Source organism: Glycine soja, chromosome 18, assembly GCF_004193775.1.
Source record: "Glycine soja cultivar W05 chromosome 18, ASM419377v2, whole genome shotgun sequence".
Taxonomy (NCBI): Eukaryota; Viridiplantae; Streptophyta; class Magnoliopsida; order Fabales; family Fabaceae; genus Glycine; species Glycine soja.
Window position 1 is genome coordinate 1,441,664 of NC_041019.1, and position 19,519 is coordinate 1,461,182.

Genomic DNA, 19,519 nt, shown 5'->3' on the forward strand with positions numbered 1-19,519 from the left:
TAAAATAATCGCTCCAACTGGATCCGTTAACTAATTAGATTCTTTTACGGCGATTCCTCTTTCTTTATATTCTTTTCACTTGTTTTTTTAAGCCGTTCATGAGAAGAAAAAGACCTACTTAATTTGGAGTTTGGAATTTGGTAAAGAGATAAATAAAATATGATAAAAGATTATTTTTATTAAAAATCAAACTTTAATATTAGTTGAGCTAGTAATTTAATCTTAACTTTCACACGTTAATTACTTTTATTTAATTACTTATTTTTTTCCCACTTGTTTCTTGGCTGCTAAAGAACAACTGACCTGTATATATACAAGAAGAAAATATGAAATACTATTTTTTAACTTTATATAATTCTTATTAAATAATAAATGAATTTATTAAAGATCTATTCGTTTAAGTTTCTTTAAAAACAATATTTTCCATCTAGTTATAATCATAAAAAATCTTATTTATTTTAAAAAATTATTTATAATTTCAAAATTTTTCAAGCTACTCAAACTAGGTTTTCAAAATAATATTTTTTTTAAAAAAAATTAAATAAACACATTAAAAATTGTTAGAAGTGATTTTTTTTAAATAATTAGAATGTACTAATGTTATAAAGAAGAATTCAAACTAGTTTCTCAAATTTCTACCTACCACAAAAATGATATTTAAGAGAGAGTATCAGAAAAACTGTTACTGACATTTCTCTTAATATAAATATATTTTAAATTATTATTTAATTATAATTTATCATGATAAGTTTATTATTTTTATAATATTTATTTTAAAAATCATATATAGAATGTTTTTTAATTAGTTGAGAATATAAAAATCTTTATATTAACATTGTATGAGAATTAAATTGTTTTTATATAAAAATATGAGGCAAATATACTCTAAATAAAACATGGGAATATGACTCAACAAAGAGCAAGAGTTTATGTGCTCCAATTTGTTGATTAAACAATAGGAAACAATTGAGGCTCCATTGTCCAAACACATTGTCCTTTTGTGTATAATAACTGGCATGCATGTCAAAATAGAGAAGCAAGCTAGAAGGGGTGAAGAATTGAAGCACCTTCTCTGACAACACTAGGTTCCTAAAATGTGTTGGAGCTCTAGTAACTCAGAGGTGGTTGCTTCAAACAAAACCACGTTAGAAGAGGTTTTGGACATTGAGAACAACATGGCTCATCAGTGGGTGCTCAATGCTCCAGAGCCACCTTCCATGCTGCGTCAGGTGGTGGACAACGTCAAGGAAACCCTCTTACCGCATCCAAATCCAAACACATTCTCTTATCTCAGGAACCAACCCTTTTCCAAACGTGCCTTTGCCTTGTTGCAAAATTTGTTTCCCATTCTTGCTTCACTCCAAAACTACAATGCCCAAAAGCTCAAGTGCGATTTAATGGCCGGTCTAACCCTTGCAATCTTCGCTATTCCCCAGGTTCACCTACTATATGAAATTAATTTTATTTTTCTTCACATATATCATTAGTGCCAAGGTTTTTTAGAAAAAGTCTAACTGTGATTTTGACCAAGGTTTTAAAAAATTATTGTTGCAGTCATAGTTTCGTCACATTTGATATTGAGAGAAATTGCAGACAAACGTGACCAATATGATCACAAATTGTGGTTGTAAACGCTCCAAAAACCATAACGTTATAGCCAAAAATACAACTATAAAATCCTAATTTTGATCACAATGTCAAAATTTTTGGTATCCCCACAATCACAATTATAATTATATTGATTTGCAATTTCTCATAATATCAAACACCTGGAAAAAACTGCGTCTTCAATTTAAAATCATGGTTAGGACATAAAACATTATAACAAAGGATGAAAAAGTAGCATATTAAGAAAGATATTAGCACTTAAAATTTGTAATTAGGAATATACATGATATAATTACGGAGTCAATCAAAATTCATGCCTTTAATTGGTGTTGCAGTGTATGGGAAATGCGACTTTGGCGCGGCTAAGTCCTGAATATGGCCTATGTAAGTTGCATAAACAATGACTTATTTTTCTAAAAAGTTAGGCACATTGGTTCTAGAATTAATGTCCTTAAGCATGATTTGGTCAGATACAGGAATTGTCCCACCTCTTATTTATGCCATGCTGGCGAGTTCAAGGGAGATAGTGATCGGACCTGGATCCGTGGATTCACTGCTACTTTCCTCAATGATTCAAACATTGAAAGTTCCTATTCATGATTCTAGTACTTACATCCAACTTGTTTTCACTGTGACTTTTTTTGCGGGCATTTTTCAAGTTGCTTTCGGGCTCTTTAGGTACGTAAGTGCTGTTTACACAGTTAATTAATTAAATCAAAAGGGTTTGATATGGACATATATATGGAATGTGTTGTGACGACCGCTATAGACAGTGCTCCGTGGTCAACGACTCATAATGATAAGTGGATCACCAATTCTCACGAAAATCGTATGAATACTTAAAGGAGAGTATATTTAAGTAACCATCTTATCTTATTCATATCAAATATTTACTGATTTTATAGATAATTAATTTCTACTAAAAATTTGATAAAATCTTTCTTTTTCATTATACTTTTCTCATTTATAAAATAGAACTCGTATCTTAATTATTCTTTATGAGATTTAAACTTAATTACACTCCCATTGAAATTATATTAATACATAATTAGCAAGTATTTTGCATATTATTCAAATATTTTTAATTTGAATACAATTTAAAATATAAATTAAATTAGTAAAAAAAATTAAAAATATTTTAAATAAAAATAAATTATCTATAATTATTTAAGCAAAAACAAAAACTACAAGTAAATTATTTTTAGGAAAAATATTATCTTTTACAAATTTAAAGAAAATAATTTAATCATATTTTTAGAACTGAGAATTTTTTTAAGAAAATATTAGAAATAAATTTTTGAGAAAAATGAACTTTAGGAAAAATATTTTAATATAAAAAAATTAAAATTAATTAATTTAATTTTTTTAGAAAATATAAAAAGTGTTAAATAAAAATAAAGTTACATTTATTAAGAAAAGTACAATATGTATATATATATATATATATATATATATATGTATATATATATATATATTATTGTTATATAAAAATAAGACCCTATTTTACTATACAGGGGAAAATTTTAATTATTTAGGACACAAAAATATTTAGAAGTTTTGTATAAGAAAGTAAATCAAAAATAAAAAACAATCAAAGCAGGTAATTTATAATTTTGATCATAATTAATTAACTTAAAATTTTTTAAAAATATTTTATGTTTTCTTCATAAGTGAAAAATACTATTTTATAAAATGTTGTATTTTGAAAATAATTTCTCTTAAAAAATTATCAACGCGCATCATAAAAATATTACGCTCTTTAAGATGGATTATTATATTGTAATATAATTCATTTTATGTTTTACATATATAATAAAAAGGAAAAAAAGATTATACAGTATAAATTTTTTTACAAAATATCTAATTATAATCTATTATATATGATAAATTTACTGACTTTTGAAATAATTATCTTAAAATAATTTAAAACAATAATTTTTTATTAAACGATACTGTAAAGTTATTTTAGTAAAAAACATTAAACTTTAATAAAAAAAACTAGTTAAAGTTAAAATAACATCATTTATCACCGAACACATAAATCAATTAGCTTGAAATGATTGTAGCATAATTAGTTAAAGCCCAACAACTACAGCAATTAAAGCCCAACAACTTTTGTGACTTCTATATACTCTTCTAAAGGTGTTCTACCTATTGATTCTAAAGAAACTATTTTTATTAATCCACCGCACCATGTTAATAAAAAAATAAAAAATACATTGAGTTATTGAAAATTAAAAACAATTTGAATGAACTAGTAGTCAAGTAAAACATGAAAGCACATTATTAAACAAGTGATATTGAATTCGATTTTTTAAAGTAATATTTTAAATTTAAACTTTGTAAATAAAAATAGCGTAATTAGAAGAAAAAAATTTATTAACTAAAGTCAAATTCTTTAATAAAAATTGATATCAACAAAAATATTTAACGAGATAATTAAGAAATAAAAGATTGCAAAGGTGATTTATCCCAATCACATTTTCATCTTGTCAATGCCATGTATAGTTATTGCTTAAATGCGTGTTTGAAAATCCGGAGAGAAGAAATTACGCTTGAAATATAAAAACTATAACTATTAATTTGTCATAAATCTGAAAAATCATGTTTGAGGGCGTGAAACCAAACACTGTAATTATTATGGCATGACTAAGCCTGTTTGTCACATTTTACAGGTTTGGTTTTCTGGTGGAATATCTTTCACAAGCCACGATCGTGGGGTTCTTGGCAGCAGCTGCCGTGGGCATTGGACTACAACAACTGAAAGGATTATTTGGGATCGATAATTTTAACAATAAAACTGATTTGTTTTCCGTGGTGAAATCTCTTTGGACATCGTTCAAAAACCAAGTAAGAAAAGTACAGTTCCGGTGGAAATTAAACAGACCATTGAATTTGATTCATTACAACTCAAAGTTCTTCATTATTAATTTTGCTAGTTGTTTAATTATTAATTATTTTTTTTCACTTACATTTTTGCAGTCAGCATGGCATCCCTACAATTTAATTATTGGATTCTCATTTCTCTGTTTCATCCTATTTACCAGATTCCTGGTTAGTAATGTACTAGTAGTATTTTTTGTCCTTCGGTAGTGTTACTTGAAAGTGGAAATTAACTAACTAACTAATTCATACACTAGCAGTTCATTTTCTATATATCTGAATTTGTTGTAATAAAGTTAAACTATATTATTGTTGTATATCCAATTAGGGGAAAAGGAACAAGAAACTGATGTGGTTGTCACACGTTGCTCCTCTCCTTTCTGTTATTGGATCATCTGCTATTGCATACAAAATAAACTTTAATGAGCTTCAAGTGAAGGACTACAAAGTTGCAGTCTTGGGACCAATTAAAGGAGGCAGCTTGAATCCAAGTTCACTCCATCAGTTAACATTTGATAGCCAAGTTGTGGGTCATTTGATCAGAATAGGGTTGACGATTGCTATTATTTCACTCACGGTGGGGTACCCCATATTCATACTATTTCTATTTAAATTAGTTAATTTGATTATTAATCTTTACTGACGGGAATCTTTCTAATCATATATATACATTTTTGTTGTACAACCATAGGGATCCATTGCTGTTGGCCGATCATTTGCATCTCTAAAAGGACACAGTATTGATCCCAATAGAGAAGTGGTATCATTGGGCATAATGAACATTGTTGGATCCTTAACTTCTTGCTATATTGCATCAGGTAATTTCCTCTCCATGTTTTTAACATTAAATCTCTAACATTGTTATATATATATATATATTAGAATTAATTTTTATCATTAAAATTGAGTTGAATTAAACTTAAATTCAAATTCAAATTTTAAGATGATACTAAAGTTTATTTTATTTATTATTATTGAACTTATTGATCTACTTATTAAGTGAGGGACAATTACTAACAAGTGAACAAATATATTTTTTCTGGGATGAATTTGGATATTTCTGGTCAAAAGTTAAACACCAATTTTTTAATGTATTAAGAAAATTATAACTTTTCAGATAAATGTTTTTTCATACATAGGAATTAAGAATCAAATCCTAATCACATATTTAAAAGATAAGATTATTCATCAATCATGACATATCATATCATAATTACAATAAATTATTCTATTTTGGTATTTATAATAAGTTAATAACAATATTGAAGGATATAAGTAAGAAACAAGAGAGCACTCTATTTTGGTAACAAATTTACAATAATGTTTGTTGATGACTATTGCTAATTAACCATGCAGGGTCTTTGTCACGTACTGCTGTGAACTATAATGCTGGATCTGAAACCATGGTCTCCATCATAGTGATGGCACTTACGGTGCTCATGTCACTTAAATTTTTGACGGGGCTTTTATATTTCACTCCGAAAGCAATCCTTGCAGCAATAATTCTCTCGGCCGTACCAGGACTGATTGACCTTAACAAAGCACGTGAAATTTGGAAGGTTGATAAAATGGATTTCCTTGCTTGCACTGGAGCCTTTTTGGGAGTCTTGTTTGCATCTGTGGAAATAGGCCTTGCAATTGGGGTATATTTTTGTTTTTTTTTTTCAACTTTTTTGCTTAATTTCATTTTTTTGTGTGACACGTTTAACTTCAATTATACGTTGAAAGATAATTTACTGCCCATATAGATACCCATAAATAATAATAATGACATGAATGAATAATGGTACTTATCCATATGGACTAGCTCATGACTCAACTGCTCATGATGCCGGTCTTAAGTACATATATATTTTATTTGAATACTCAATCTTCTTATTTTTGTCTATTTTTATAATCTACCATGTTTTATCTCGACTCCAAAATTGGATTTCAATAATTTTTTTAAAATATTGCAACAGATAGAATAAATTTATATATATATATATATGTATATTATAATTTAAATTTTTATTATAAATAAAAATATAAATTATATATTCAAAGAAGTTTATTTATTATGAATTTTAATTATAATATAATTTATATATTAACAAATATTTAATTATTGTTAGTTTTAATTATATAAAATAAAAATTTATATTGTACCATACACAAATTAAAATAATAATTTTTGAAAACGCATTATCCTTCTCTTAAAACTATAACATATTGAACTTTAAGTCATTTTAATGCGAATATTATTCATTAGCAAATTTTTCTCTATGACTTTTAGCCGTCATCACTAGTTAGTTTTAAGTGTGTTTATTTTTAATTTTAGAACTTTAGGAAATGAATAAAGATCTTTTAATGAAATTTCAGACTAAACAGTAAGAATATTTAACACTATTTTTTTTACTGTTTTTAAAATTAGTTGGTGGTATATATCACTGACAATCGCAGATAAAGAGAGAAAATGTCTCTAATAAGTCTAATCATAACACTTCATCTTTAACGTGTTTGTTAATTTGTGTTAAAATAGATTAATGATAGTATGTTTGATTCTTCTAGTGCAGATCGCGATATCATTTGCGAAGATAATTATAACCTCTATTCAACCTGCTATAGCGGTTATTGGAAGGCTTCCAGGAACGGCTGCATTCGGCGATGTTGAACAATATCCAATGGCTGTCAACATTCCTGGGGTTTTGATAGTCTCTTTAAAATCTTCTTGGCTTTGTTTTGCAAATGCAAATCTTGTAGAGGAAAGGTATCTGCTATCTACCATTACCCTTGGGTTTTAATTAATTTACTATTTGCTTGTTTTATGCATGGGTATTGAAAAATTTGATGAAAACTTGAGTACACATTATATTGAAAAGGATTGAGAGATGGGTGAACAATGCAAAAGCTAAGGATGGCAAAGGAGGAGAAAACACCTTCATACACGTCATTATTGATGCCTCAAGTGAGTCTCCCATTAAAGCATTAATTAACCTAAGTTATCAACATATGATCTTGCATCAAATTTTTATTTCCCTCATAATGCCTAAAATATTAGTTTATTATTTCTATTAAAAATGTCAAGTTAGAAAAATTCGAACTTTCAACTTTTTCTTCCTCAATTTTTCCTTTATTATTTTTAACCACTAGATCAATCTTATATTTCTTTTTTAATAACATTATAGGTCTTACAAATATTGACACTGTGGGAATTGCTTCTCTGGTGGAGCTCAACAAAAATTTGATTTCCAGTGGAGTAAAGGTGATCATTTTTATTTATTTTGTGTTAATTTCTTTTAATCTAGCTTGCAATTGACAAATCAATTTTACACCTTCTATTTTTACCCAAAAAGATTGACATCAATTCCTCCTTTCCCTTTCTTTCAGTTAGCTATCGCTAACCCTAGGTGGCATGTAATTCACAAGCTAAGATTAGCTAACTTCGTGAGCAAAATTGGAGGAAGGGTTTTCCTTTCTGTAGGAGAAGCAGTAGATGCATGTGTTGGCACTAAAATGGTTGCTGTATAACAAACAACAATTGGCTTTCTATGGATTAATTGTTTTTTTTTTTTTTGTATTTGGAGCAAATTGTCAAACATTTGTTAGTTATTAATTTTATCACAAGTATTTAAAAATTTAATAATATTAACTGACAAATATTGGCTATTCATTTTTAATAAAGATAGCGCTTATACATACCATATTAGAAAGGTGCATTGTACACCGTTTATAAATATCACGAAATTAATTAATTTATTCACTTTTAAACATTAAAGACAAATTTGCATCTAACTCAAACATTCAAAGTAGTGTAATATTTTTCCTTAAAATAACTAATTAAACTCGATCTACCATGAAACTTGAAAATCGTTTTATTGTTGCTGCAAAACTTCAATAAACAATATAAATTAATTTTTCATTTGAAAATGAAGTTTTAAATTTATTGACCGTGTTTAGTGGTTTTGCTGAGCGTAGAAAAGTATTAGGAGAAATTCTTGGGTGGTTACAAACCCAACACTTCATCTTTATACATAACCAATATAGAAAATTTATAATTGGTAAAATAAACAGAAAAAATATCCATATTTATTATATATATATTTTGATTCCTTTAAATAAGGATGTAATATAATTAATTCTTTTAATAAAAATTTGATCTTAAGAAGATATGTTAAATATTTATATCATAGAATTTTTTTTTATATTTAATCTCGTCTAGACATAAGGTTTTCTAGACCAAAAGATTATGAGTTGAAAAAGAAACATAATTGCTACATGTATAGGAGTCACTTTTTAGGGAATAATACTGCCTTCGCTTTTCTTATTTATTTTATTTATCCACTCAAGTTAGTGGTACATAGATAAAGACATGCAATTAATGTCTACGGTTCATTTAAAATTATTTTTGAACTTCAAGTTATAGCTTTATTTTTTATATATATACATATATATATATATATATATATATATAATTCATATAAATATAAAAATATTTGGTTTTAGTTCTTCAAACAAAATTCATTTTATTTTGGTTTCTCATTTTCGAAATTTTAATTTATAAAAAAATCGTGTCCTTTCACTCATTTACAAAATTAGAGATCAAGCATGACAAATTTTATATATGCATGATACGGATTAAAAGGATATAATTTTTTAGGAATTAAAAGTAAGTATTACCTATTTATAGGAACTAAAATATTATCTTTTTTTATAGGAATTTTAAAAAAAATTCTTAAAAATTACATTTTAACATTATGTTATAACTTTATTTATTTTACTCTTACTTACCCTTATTAAGTAATGTTACATATTTTTATAATACATTTAAAGAAAAGGAAATTAAAAATAAATAAATTAATAGCTGTGATATATAAAGAGTATTAATACTTCTTTTAATTTATTAAATAAGAGAATTCATAAAAAAATATGTTGCCTAAAAATTTAAAACTATTCCTCTTATTAATAATAGAGTAATAATTCAGAGTTATAAGATTGATTTGCTTGTGGAAAGAAAGAGAAAAAAATCATGAATTTAAATTTCTTCCGCTAACAAATTAATAACTAATATTATTTTTTAAATTTAAAATAACAGAGTAATAATTCATTGATATTTACTAGGTGGTATAAACACGAAATAAATTATAATTAATATCAATCCTTAACGATGATTTAATTAAACATATAAAATTTATAAGTTTTATTATAAAAAAGAATTTACTTAAACTCAACCTTAAAGATTAATATTAATATGCACCAAAAAATATTAATATTAATAAAAATGTTAAAAAAATAATTGGAATTCTTGTTAGATAAACTTCTTTATAAGTATTTATAGAGTAAAAAGTAAGAGTATAAAATAAATTACATTTATCGTATAAGTTAAAATTAACTTATGTATAAAGTAATTTATAAAAAATATTTAACTTATTCAAAAATTAGTTTAAACTTTTGTATCAACTAATTTTAATTTATGAGAGGAATTTAATTCATTTTACCTTTTACAAGTGTTTATAGAAGAGCTTTTTATTTATTTATCAAAATACAGACTTAATATGATTTTAAATTGTGTGAATTCTTTTTTAATCGACAAATGTTAATTGTGGAAGATCAAATTTGTTATTTTTTTTAGTTATATAATCAATCTTATATCTCCTAAAATTGTATAAAGTTCTAAAGAAATAAAGTAGTAATTTTTTTAACAAAATAAAAAATTAACAAAATCAAAGTGTTTATTTATTTAAAATGAACTAAATTAAGCATTCACTTAGAGTAATTGCATAATTTTAATTGATTTAAATTCCAGGAATATTCGCTAAGGTCTTTCTTTTTTTAAGCTTTCGAACTGATCAACGAGTTTCATCTGGCCTAATTTTGTTTTTCTGTTTTCTTTTTTTAAAAAAAAAGAAACACTCATTTAATTTACTTGCTTATGGACACAGTATCCAGATTAAAATCCACTAATAATCAGTGTAATCCTTAAGCAAGATTACTATATATGGCTTCCATGTCATTCACTGTCTCCTTCTCTCCTATTCAAATGTGGAGGGGATTGTCGTTATTTAGGGTAGTTCTCATGAAAAAACATGTCTGCATTCAATGTACCGGAATGATCTGGTGTTGGTGCCTATATATTATAGTGGACCAAAGACAAGGTGCTTTAGCTCATTGATTATTAACCACTTCTACTTGGTTTATGTATATTCAAATGAGTGGCGTTGACAGAGTAGTAAAGCTCTATGCCAATGTTTTATTTATTTTACCCTTTTGTGATCGTTCAAGGATTGCCTTTTCATCATGGTTTATTGTTTTGTGAGTTCTATAAGTACTACGTCTGACATCATATAATTGGACAGTAGTATCAATTTTCACAAACTGTTGTGCTTGTTTGGATTAGCACTCATATTGATGTTTAATTCGGTTGTTTGTTTACATTTTGCAATTTTTCTATAGGAGTAAAATTTACAAAATTTTAAAAATGCATTTATACTTCCACTTTAATTTTTTCAAATTACTTTATCATTGAAATAAAATTTATTTTTAAATTTGGTTTTAAAATAAATATTGTTCATTATAAACACAAATTAGTTTTTAAAAACATTTTGTTTTCAGTAGCAAACATAAAAATAAACTAGTTTTTTGTGGTTGATCTATAAGCTGTTGTTCCTTTCTGCATGACTTCAATTATCCTTCATGCCTGATGTGCATGATATATATCAATGTCCTAAGACAAAAAATGATGACTGATGACAAAGGTGAGACGACTGAGGCCGTAGTGACATGAGAGAGGGAGGGAAAACTGTGTTTGAGTCAACCATTACAAATTCAAATTTAAATGGTGATTATTATAATTTTTATATTAATAATTAATCGAATTTAATATAAAATCATTAACTCAAAGATTTTTCTTATAAATAAAATAAAATTAATTATACCAGCACATAAGAGATACCATATTTCACAACCTATGCTAAAAATTAATGATATCAATGTTCTGTTATCCATCAGACACATACACTGAAAGCTGAAACTATGGACCTCCTGTTTAGATAAAAACATAAGTGCTTTTCTTTACTGAAAATATAAAAAAAATTCCTGTAGAGAAGCTTTGAAAAACTCTCAAAAACACGTTTATATGTCTGTATCTAAGTAGGCTCTATACATCTATCTGTACTCCTGTTATATGTTCTGTAACAGACATTTTCAACTTATTAAAATTTGTTAGCGGGCCATACGATCGTGAGATGGTGGACTTGTAGTTTGAGTGAACTGTTTTTCTGAAAATGGAGTATCTACTTGTAATAATCTTGCTTGTATACTCTTTTTATTTGTTTCTAATTATGCTAATGTAGGATTTATTTCCAACTCTTTTCCTCGTGTTTAATTTGCCAGCTTCTCTTAATTGTGACTTGTTTGACTTTTTTTTTTCTTCCTTTTTATTTAGAACCAACAACACTATTTTTATTTGCCTTTTTTTTTGGCTTTCCTATGTTTTTTTTTACTTCCATTTATTAGTAAAAAAAGTTGTAATATTAAAAATTATAAAAGTTTTTCTCTAATTTTTTTAATATAGATTATGAATATCCTTCATAAGTATTATTTGAGCTTTTCACAAGTATTATTTAAGTCAAATAAAATCATTATAGACGAAATTTTTTCTTCTTTAAATATTTAAGTAAGTTACATAATTTAAACTCATGATCATCACTTAAGTTAGAATAATTTTATATTAATAAATTTAAGTCTTCCATGATGGAGATATTATTTTTATGTATGAAATTGAGAATCATTAATTAAGAGTGTATATGTGACGAATCCCGAATCCTTTAGTTCATATCTCTTTTATATATATATATATATATATATATATATATATATATATATATATATATATATATGTATGTATGATTTTTTTTTTTTTATATTTGGTGTGAAAATGAAGCAAGGCCTTTTGTTGCTTTATATAAGGTGCTTTCTAACCCCAAGTCCTTCAACTTCATAGCTTTGCAATTCACAGGTAAGTCACATCACATGAGAGTGTAGTTGGTCAGTTTTTCACGAGACAAAGTTCTCCCAAACACTTCAACATGGCTTCTTCAGCTATGGAAACCTGCAAATCAGAGGATTTGCACATGCAGGTTGACATTGAGAAGAACGCGAAGGACATAAGGTCTCAGTGGGTGCTTAACGCTCCTGAGCCCCCAAGTCCATGGCGTGTGGTTGCAGATTCTGTGAGCAAAACTATCTCCCACTATAAACATAAACTTTCCTCTCTCATAGATCAACCCTGCACCACACTCCTCCTTTCAGTTCTGCAGGTGGTTTTTCCAATTCTTGCTTGGGGCAGAAACTACACTGCTACTAAGTTCAGGAAAGATCTTCTTGCAGGTCTCACTATTGCTAGTCTTTGTATTCCCCAGGTATACATATTGCATATGTTATTATAATTAATTTATATATAATTAAGCTAAGCTACCACTTGCAATTGATATAGAACTATTTCTACTTGTTGTGTGATGTTTTCAATTTTCAATGCAGAGCATTGGGTATGCCACCTTGGCACATCTTGATCCTCAATATGGCCTTTGTAAGCCACTTCTTTTTTTCCTACTTATTATCATTACAATTGTTTTTCATTCCATATGATGCCTTTTTAAATAATAAATTTAGTACTCGATATTGGTTTATTACTAATTTGTGAAATAAAATGATTTAGATACAAGTGTGGTACCACCACTTATCTATGCTGTAATGGGAACCTCGAGGGAGATAGCAATTGGTCCAGTGGCAGTGGTTTCTCTTCTGTTATCCTCAATGATGGAGAAATTAGTAGACCCTGCTACTGATCCAGTGGGTTATACAAAGCTGATTTTGCTTGCTACTCTCTTTGCTGGTATCTTTCAGACTTCCTTCGGACTCCTCAGGTGAACAATTAATTAACATACTATGCTCATGTTCCTATCATTATATTTTTATAACTTTCCCATAAGGTTGAGAGTGATCTTTTTTAACTTTGGCATCAATTAAAATTTAACAGGCTTGGGTTCCTTGTGGATTTCCTATCCCATGCTGCAATAGTTGGATTTGTGGCAGGAGCAGCCATTGTGATTGGGCTTCAACAGTTAAAGGGACTCTTAGGAATTACCCATTTTACGACCAAGACCGACATAGTCTCTGTCATGAAAGCTGTTTGGGAAGCAGTTCATAATCCAGTATGCTACTTTTTATTCTTTTCCCAATAAATTGGGAGCTGGTGGGGGAGGGAACTAAGAATAAAGATAGTTTTGGAACCAGATTCCAATTCACCATTCAGTACATTTATTATAATAAATTTAATTATAAATATTATTAAGCATAAGTTTAATGATTAAAAAACATGTAGTTGTTTTCTGTTTGTTTGTTTTTGTCCCCTTGATTAAAAAAAATCTGATGGATTAGGTACGTGTTTAATTTGATTTATTTTTAAAAATATTATTATTTACTTTTTTTTATAACTTTTTTAAAAAATAATCACTCATATTCTGCATCCATTTATTAGTGAAAAGGTAAAATAATAACTAATTAGCTTCCAAATTAAACAGGCACAAGAAATGTAATTATTAAAATTTCCTAGAACTAATAAATATAATTTCATCATGCATACGCATATCATCAATGTTAACATATATATGTTGAATTACAGTGGAACCCTCGAAATTTTATCCTGGGATGCTCGTTCTTGGTCTTCATCCTAACGACGAGATGTTTGGTAGGCGATATAACTGAACCAACTCTTAAATATTACTATGTCTTTGTTCAATTCCCTATAGTTTGAAATTAATTTGTGCTAATTAATTGGCAGGGTAAAAGGAAGAAGAAACTATTCTGGTTGGCATCAATCTCTCCTCTTGTATCTGTTGTTGTGTCAACTCTAATTGTGTTTATCACAAGAGCTGATAAAAATGGAGTTAAAATTGTGAAACATGTCAAAGGGGGGTTGAATCCAAGCTCCATCCATCAGTTAGACTTCAACAACCCCTACATTGGAGAAGTGGCCAAAATTGGACTAGTGGTTGCTGTCGTTGCCCTTACTGTGAGTAACCAATTATAATTATAATTATATATGAAACCCTAAACTTAATTAATACAATATACGAAGTTACCATATTCATTCCCTATCTATTTTTTTTTGTCAAACCTAATTATTTTCCATTTCATTTTTAATTTATACAACTTGCATTGGTGCCTTACCCATTATAGGAATCTATTGCTGTTGGGCGATCGTTTGCATCCATCAAAGGATACCAACTTGATGGAAACAAGGAGATGATGTCAATAGGTTTGACAAACATCATAGGATCTTTCACCTCCTGCTACGTTGCAACTGGTATAATTCTTTTATCAAAGTATATACATAATTCTCAACTAATACAGAGGGATGAAAATAACAAAATTGGAGTTGTGAGATCATTTATGTTAATTAAGTTATTTGCAAATGCAGCTTTGAATTTTTATGATGATAAATTAATTAACTTGGCAGTTGAAATAAATCAATAGGCGAGTGACATTTGATTATACTTTCAAGTACATGTGTTTTTGTTTGAAAGGACACAAGGGGCAAGTAGTTTTAGAAGCATGATCGATATCCTAATTTTTGCATGCAAAAGAAAAACTATATAAAAGATTTTTTTAGGCTTCAAAAGTAAAAAAATACATTATTGCGGAATTTATATATAGTTTTATATTCTTATTGCATTTCTCACAATTTTACAAATTAACTGTCTTGAAAGTTGAAAGACAATATATATATATATATATATATATATACACGAATGGTTTTTATAATAATCACGATGAAATGGTATATATACGAATGGTTTTTACAAATTTTACTTTTGGAAAGCATAAGATCGATATTCCAAAATCATTGAATAATTTAGTTAATCAAACCATGACGTTCTCCTCCTTTGACCTCTTATTATTGGAAAAAGTAAATTAAGAATGGTTTTGAGAGCTGGCTAGGTAAAATGATTTTATCTTGCGACAAATTAAGGTGCTTTGGCAAGGAAAATTATTTTAATAATGAAGGTTGTTTTGCTGAATAGATAATAATGAAGCATATTAATTGTGGCAGGTTCATTCTCCCGTACTGCTGTTAATTATGCGGCTGGGTGTGAAACTTTGGTGTCAAACATTGTGATGGCCATCACGGTGTTGATATCACTGCAGTTTTTGACAAAGCTATTGTATTATACTCCAACAGCTATTCTTGCTTCTGTGATTCTCTCTGCCCTACCAGGACTCATTGACCTCAGTGAAGCTTACAAAATTTGGAAGGTTGATAAGATAGACTTTCTTGCATGCGCTGGAGCATTCTTTGGAGTACTGTTTGCTTCTGTGGAGATTGGTCTACTTGTTGCGGTAATCATTGCCACTTCCATATCTTCTCACTCCCTTCTGAAATGACTTTACTTATTAATTATAATTTGTTATTTAAAATAAAATAATAAGCATATTCTTAATTTTCTAGCATAGACGAATTTAAAAGATATTTGAAAAACTATATTAATTTTTTCATATGATAATTATATATCTATAATCCTTTATATATATATATATATCCTATATATACTTGACTTAAATATGTTTTTTATGCTTTTAATATATTTATTTATTTAGTTTATTATCAAAAATTATTTTTTTTATTTTATTATTTAATATTTTTTAACTTTTATTTTTAATATCATTAGTCTAAATTTGTTAGTAATAATGTAATGTTCTATTAGTTTATCACATCATTACTTATTTAATAATTGATATTATGATAATTTATCACGTTATCATTTAACTGATAAATAAAAATAAAGTACCAAAAATAAAATTTTGAAAGTGTTAGATATAATAAAAAAAATAGGTAATATACTGAAAATGAAATCTATTAGTATATGAAAAACATATTATATCTTGTTGTTTTTAAAGAAAAGAAAACGGAAGAGATGTCAGTTTTTGCTGCTGCTGCTATTATCCTTGTTATAATGGGGTTACTGGTTTAAGAACGTCACAATATATGGCTAGTGATAAAGCACTAGTGTACTAATGTAGCATATATATGTATTTTCATTTAAAGAGCTTTCAATTAATTAAATTAAATTCTATATTCTTGAAGAATCAACATTAGCATCTTTATGCCACATTACTCAACATTAGCATCTTTATGCCACCCCAAATAATAAACTATATATGAATGATACTTAAGTATAAATTCATATGTAATTGTGAAGGAACCCAAACTCAGATTTACTGTTGAACAATTATGAAACGCAATAATATTTCAACAGTTCTGTAAGTGAAGGCAATGGCACACTATGAGTGGATATGTAAAAGCTTGCAAAATAAGAAATTCTAGTATTCATAAATATGTATTGGTGATGGCATGGGCCAAAAGCCTAACTTCTCCATTATATAATAAGCAAAGCCCCCCACCACTTCACTGGACCCACATATTTGGCACTAAGTGTGATGCAGAATGGATGTGCACCGTTGAAAAACTGCATATTGTCTCTGTTTGGGACAGATTTAAAGCTTGAAAATTAAAGCCACCTAATAAATTCTGTGTGGAATGATATTCGTTGCTAGGGTTGCAATCACTTGACTGAGATCTTTAATATAAAAAGTTTTCAACAGATCACTAACACTTAAGGTCAAATTGTTTCCTTGTTCTAAATGGCATAGATCGAGTAGTCGTCATTTTCTCGTTTTGAAATGACAGTTATGTACAAAATTTCGTCTACAAATTATTAATTAATTAACATTGTGTTCTAGCAGAAACAACCTCCACACTTTCCACAAGATCATATTTCAAAGAAAACTAATGAAAGGAAAAATATTGCTTAGCTAGGCTTATGGGAATTGAAGTAAAATACTATTATAAATGAAGAATACATTAAAATTAAAATTTGGATTTTCTTAATTTGCAGGTGGTAATATCTTTTTCAAAGATCATTCTCATTTCAATTCGACCAGGGACAGAAACTCTAGGAAAACTTCCGGGAACTGATTTGTTCTGCGATGTCTATCAGTATCCTATGGCAGTTAAGGTTCCCGGGGTTATGATAATACGAGTCAAGTCTGCGTTGCTTTGCTTTGCAAATGCCAATTTCGTTAGAGAAAGGTATTTGCTACATACAATAAGTACTTCCAGAGTGGGAGAAGGATCAAATGAGAAATTAATGTCAGAAGCATGAATAATCTAATCTTTAATTTTTGTTTCAAGGATCATTAAATGGGTCACTGAGGAAGAATCAGAAGATGACAAGGGAAATTCAAGAAGCACCATTCAACTTCTAATTCTTGACACCTCCAGTAAGGCTTTCTGACTCTCCTTATTAAATATAGGAGGATATTGATCTTTCCACAAAAAGGAAAAGAAAATGAAATTAACAGCATATTTTGCACCTTTTACTTTTACTAAAGTACCTATAATAACTGATTACGTAAAGATCGAAAAAAGTACACATATATACATCTTAGAATATTATACATAAGACCATTGGTGAGAAAGCAATGTGGTTAAAAATTTTACAATTTCGATCAACTGCTGTTTTTTTTTATTATTATTAAAAGAAAAATGATACATGAACACCTCTAGTTAATACCCATTGAACACCTAGAAAAAGAGAAAAGCATATAGATTTGATAGATTTTGTGATGTGATGAAAAGAAAGAGAAAAAGAAATAAGAAATATTAATATGGTGTTTAAAATAACAAAGTGTATGTGTATTATTATTTGATTCATGAGGCTTTTCTTCCGATAGATTTGGTGAACATTGACACCGCTGGAATCACTGCTCTAGAGGAACTGCATAAAAGTTTGTCTTCACATGGAAAACAGGTAACTTCTTTTTGTTTTGGACATTAAGATATATGTTGGTTGCTTGAATGGCTCACCTAAAAAAAAATCATAAACTTAATGATGAGTTGTTAGGTGCGTTTCTGTTATTGTATATATATTATTATAAATTATAAATTTATGATAAAAGTATAATATATGGCGTTAACATACAAATTTATTAACATGGAAAATTGAGGTATATGTTACTGATGCATCATATTGTTTATGATAATTCTATTTTAATGTAGATTAATAATTTTTATACTAATTGCTTAATTAATTTCTATAAAATAAAAAGACAAATGAATCTAATGTTTATAAACTTAATTTTTTTATGGTATATGTAGCACCACTAAAGTGAAAAATGATCACAATCTTTCCTATATAAGATTTAGGAATTGGGTAATAAACCCACTATATATTAAACTTTTTAGTATTTTCAAGAAGTGTGACTTAATGTTGACCTAGAGGTTTTTGTATTGTTCTCAGTTAGCCATTGCGAACCCTAGGTGGCAAGTGATACACAAGCTAAAGGTGTCCAACTTTGTCGGCAAAATCCGAGGCAGAGTCTTTCTGACTGTTGAAGAAGCTGTTGGCTGCAAGAGCCGCTGCTAAGTTGGATAACCACACCTGAGTCTTATGATGTATCTCATGTGGGAAAACAAAAAACAGTGTCTAATATCCATTTGTCTTTGTGGAAAATCATAACACTAGTGCTTGTGAATTGTTCCCTTGTATTTCCACTCCCAAGTACGTACGTTATGTACGAAATGGGACATCAGAATAAGTCATCTCGTAATTCATGTTAGAGATGCTGTGAGTTTCTCTTATGTTCATGTATGTGCTTAATAAAATAGCAATTTGAAGTGACGTGTTTGTAAATATGCTGGAAATTTTTTTGGTAATGAGCTTTTTATTAATTTTAACTTGACGTGAATACTTTAGCAGCAGTGAGAATCGTTTTTAACAAAAAATAATAAACGATACAAATATATTAATTTTTAGAAAAGTAAGAATGATTATGTGGTTTGTCAATTACTATATATTATTTTACAGTCATAATTAATTATTATAAAAATAATGTTGGTGCAAAATTTCCATATTAAACAACACCGATCTGCTTTACTGACTCATACCGGAGTGCTTTTCTTTGTTTATTATTGGGTTGATGGCAGAGT

The 19,519-nt window shown here is 28.0% G+C and overlaps 2 protein-coding genes across 3 annotated transcripts; both read left to right on the forward strand.

The window, feature by feature from the left end:
• Positions 1-948: 948 nt before the first annotated feature.
• LOC114395965 (early nodulin-70) lies at positions 949-8,113 on the forward strand. Its single transcript, XM_028357839.1, has 12 exons — positions 949-1,436; positions 1,944-1,992; positions 2,079-2,286; positions 4,284-4,458; positions 4,591-4,662; positions 4,820-5,068; positions 5,183-5,309; positions 5,848-6,134; positions 7,047-7,240; positions 7,353-7,438; positions 7,659-7,735; positions 7,861-8,113. Exons 1-12 carry the CDS (start codon positions 1,095-1,097, stop codon positions 7,999-8,001), a joined length of 2,007 nt encoding a protein of 668 aa, XP_028213640.1. The 5' UTR covers positions 949-1,094; the 3' UTR covers positions 8,002-8,113.
• A 4,336-nt stretch (positions 8,114-12,449) lies between these two features.
• On the forward strand, positions 12,450-19,223 carry LOC114394872 (sulfate transporter 2.1-like). Of its 2 annotated transcripts, XM_028356545.1 has the most exons (12): positions 12,452-12,890; positions 13,009-13,057; positions 13,187-13,394; positions 13,508-13,682; positions 14,153-14,218; positions 14,312-14,542; positions 14,710-14,836; positions 15,584-15,870; positions 17,427-17,620; positions 17,723-17,811; positions 18,265-18,341; positions 18,831-19,223. In XM_028356545.1, exons 1-12 carry the CDS (start codon positions 12,558-12,560, stop codon positions 18,954-18,956), a joined length of 1,962 nt encoding a protein of 653 aa, XP_028212346.1. In that variant the 5' UTR covers positions 12,452-12,557; the 3' UTR covers positions 18,957-19,223. The 2 variants fall into 2 exon arrangements, with proteins under 2 accessions (XP_028212347.1, XP_028212346.1); XM_028356546.1 differs by lacking the exons at positions 17,427-17,620; positions 17,723-17,811; positions 18,831-19,223 and having other exon boundaries at positions 12,450-12,890; positions 18,265-18,333.
• Positions 19,224-19,519: the final 296 nt, after the last annotated feature.

Excerpts from the sequence above, each read along its gene's own strand:
- LOC114395965 (XM_028357839.1), top strand. The coding sequence starts at position 1,095 with ATGTGTTGGAGCTCTAGTAACTCAGAGGTGGTTGCTTCAAACAAAACC. Across the intron at positions 1,437-1,943 it reads CAATCTTCGCTATTCCCCAG|TGTATGGGAAATGCGACTTT; the intron begins GTTCACCTACTA and ends TTGGTGTTGCAG. Across the intron at positions 5,310-5,847 it reads TTCTTGCTATATTGCATCAG|GGTCTTTGTCACGTACTGCT; the intron begins GTAATTTCCTCT and ends TTAACCATGCAG.
- LOC114394872 (XM_028356545.1), top strand. The coding sequence starts at position 12,558 with ATGGCTTCTTCAGCTATGGAAACCTGCAAATCAGAGGATTTGCACATG. Across the intron at positions 13,058-13,186 it reads TGATCCTCAATATGGCCTTT|ATACAAGTGTGGTACCACCA; the intron begins GTAAGCCACTTC and ends AAAATGATTTAG. Across the intron at positions 14,219-14,311 it reads TCCTAACGACGAGATGTTTG|GGTAAAAGGAAGAAGAAACT; the intron begins GTAGGCGATATA and ends ATTAATTGGCAG.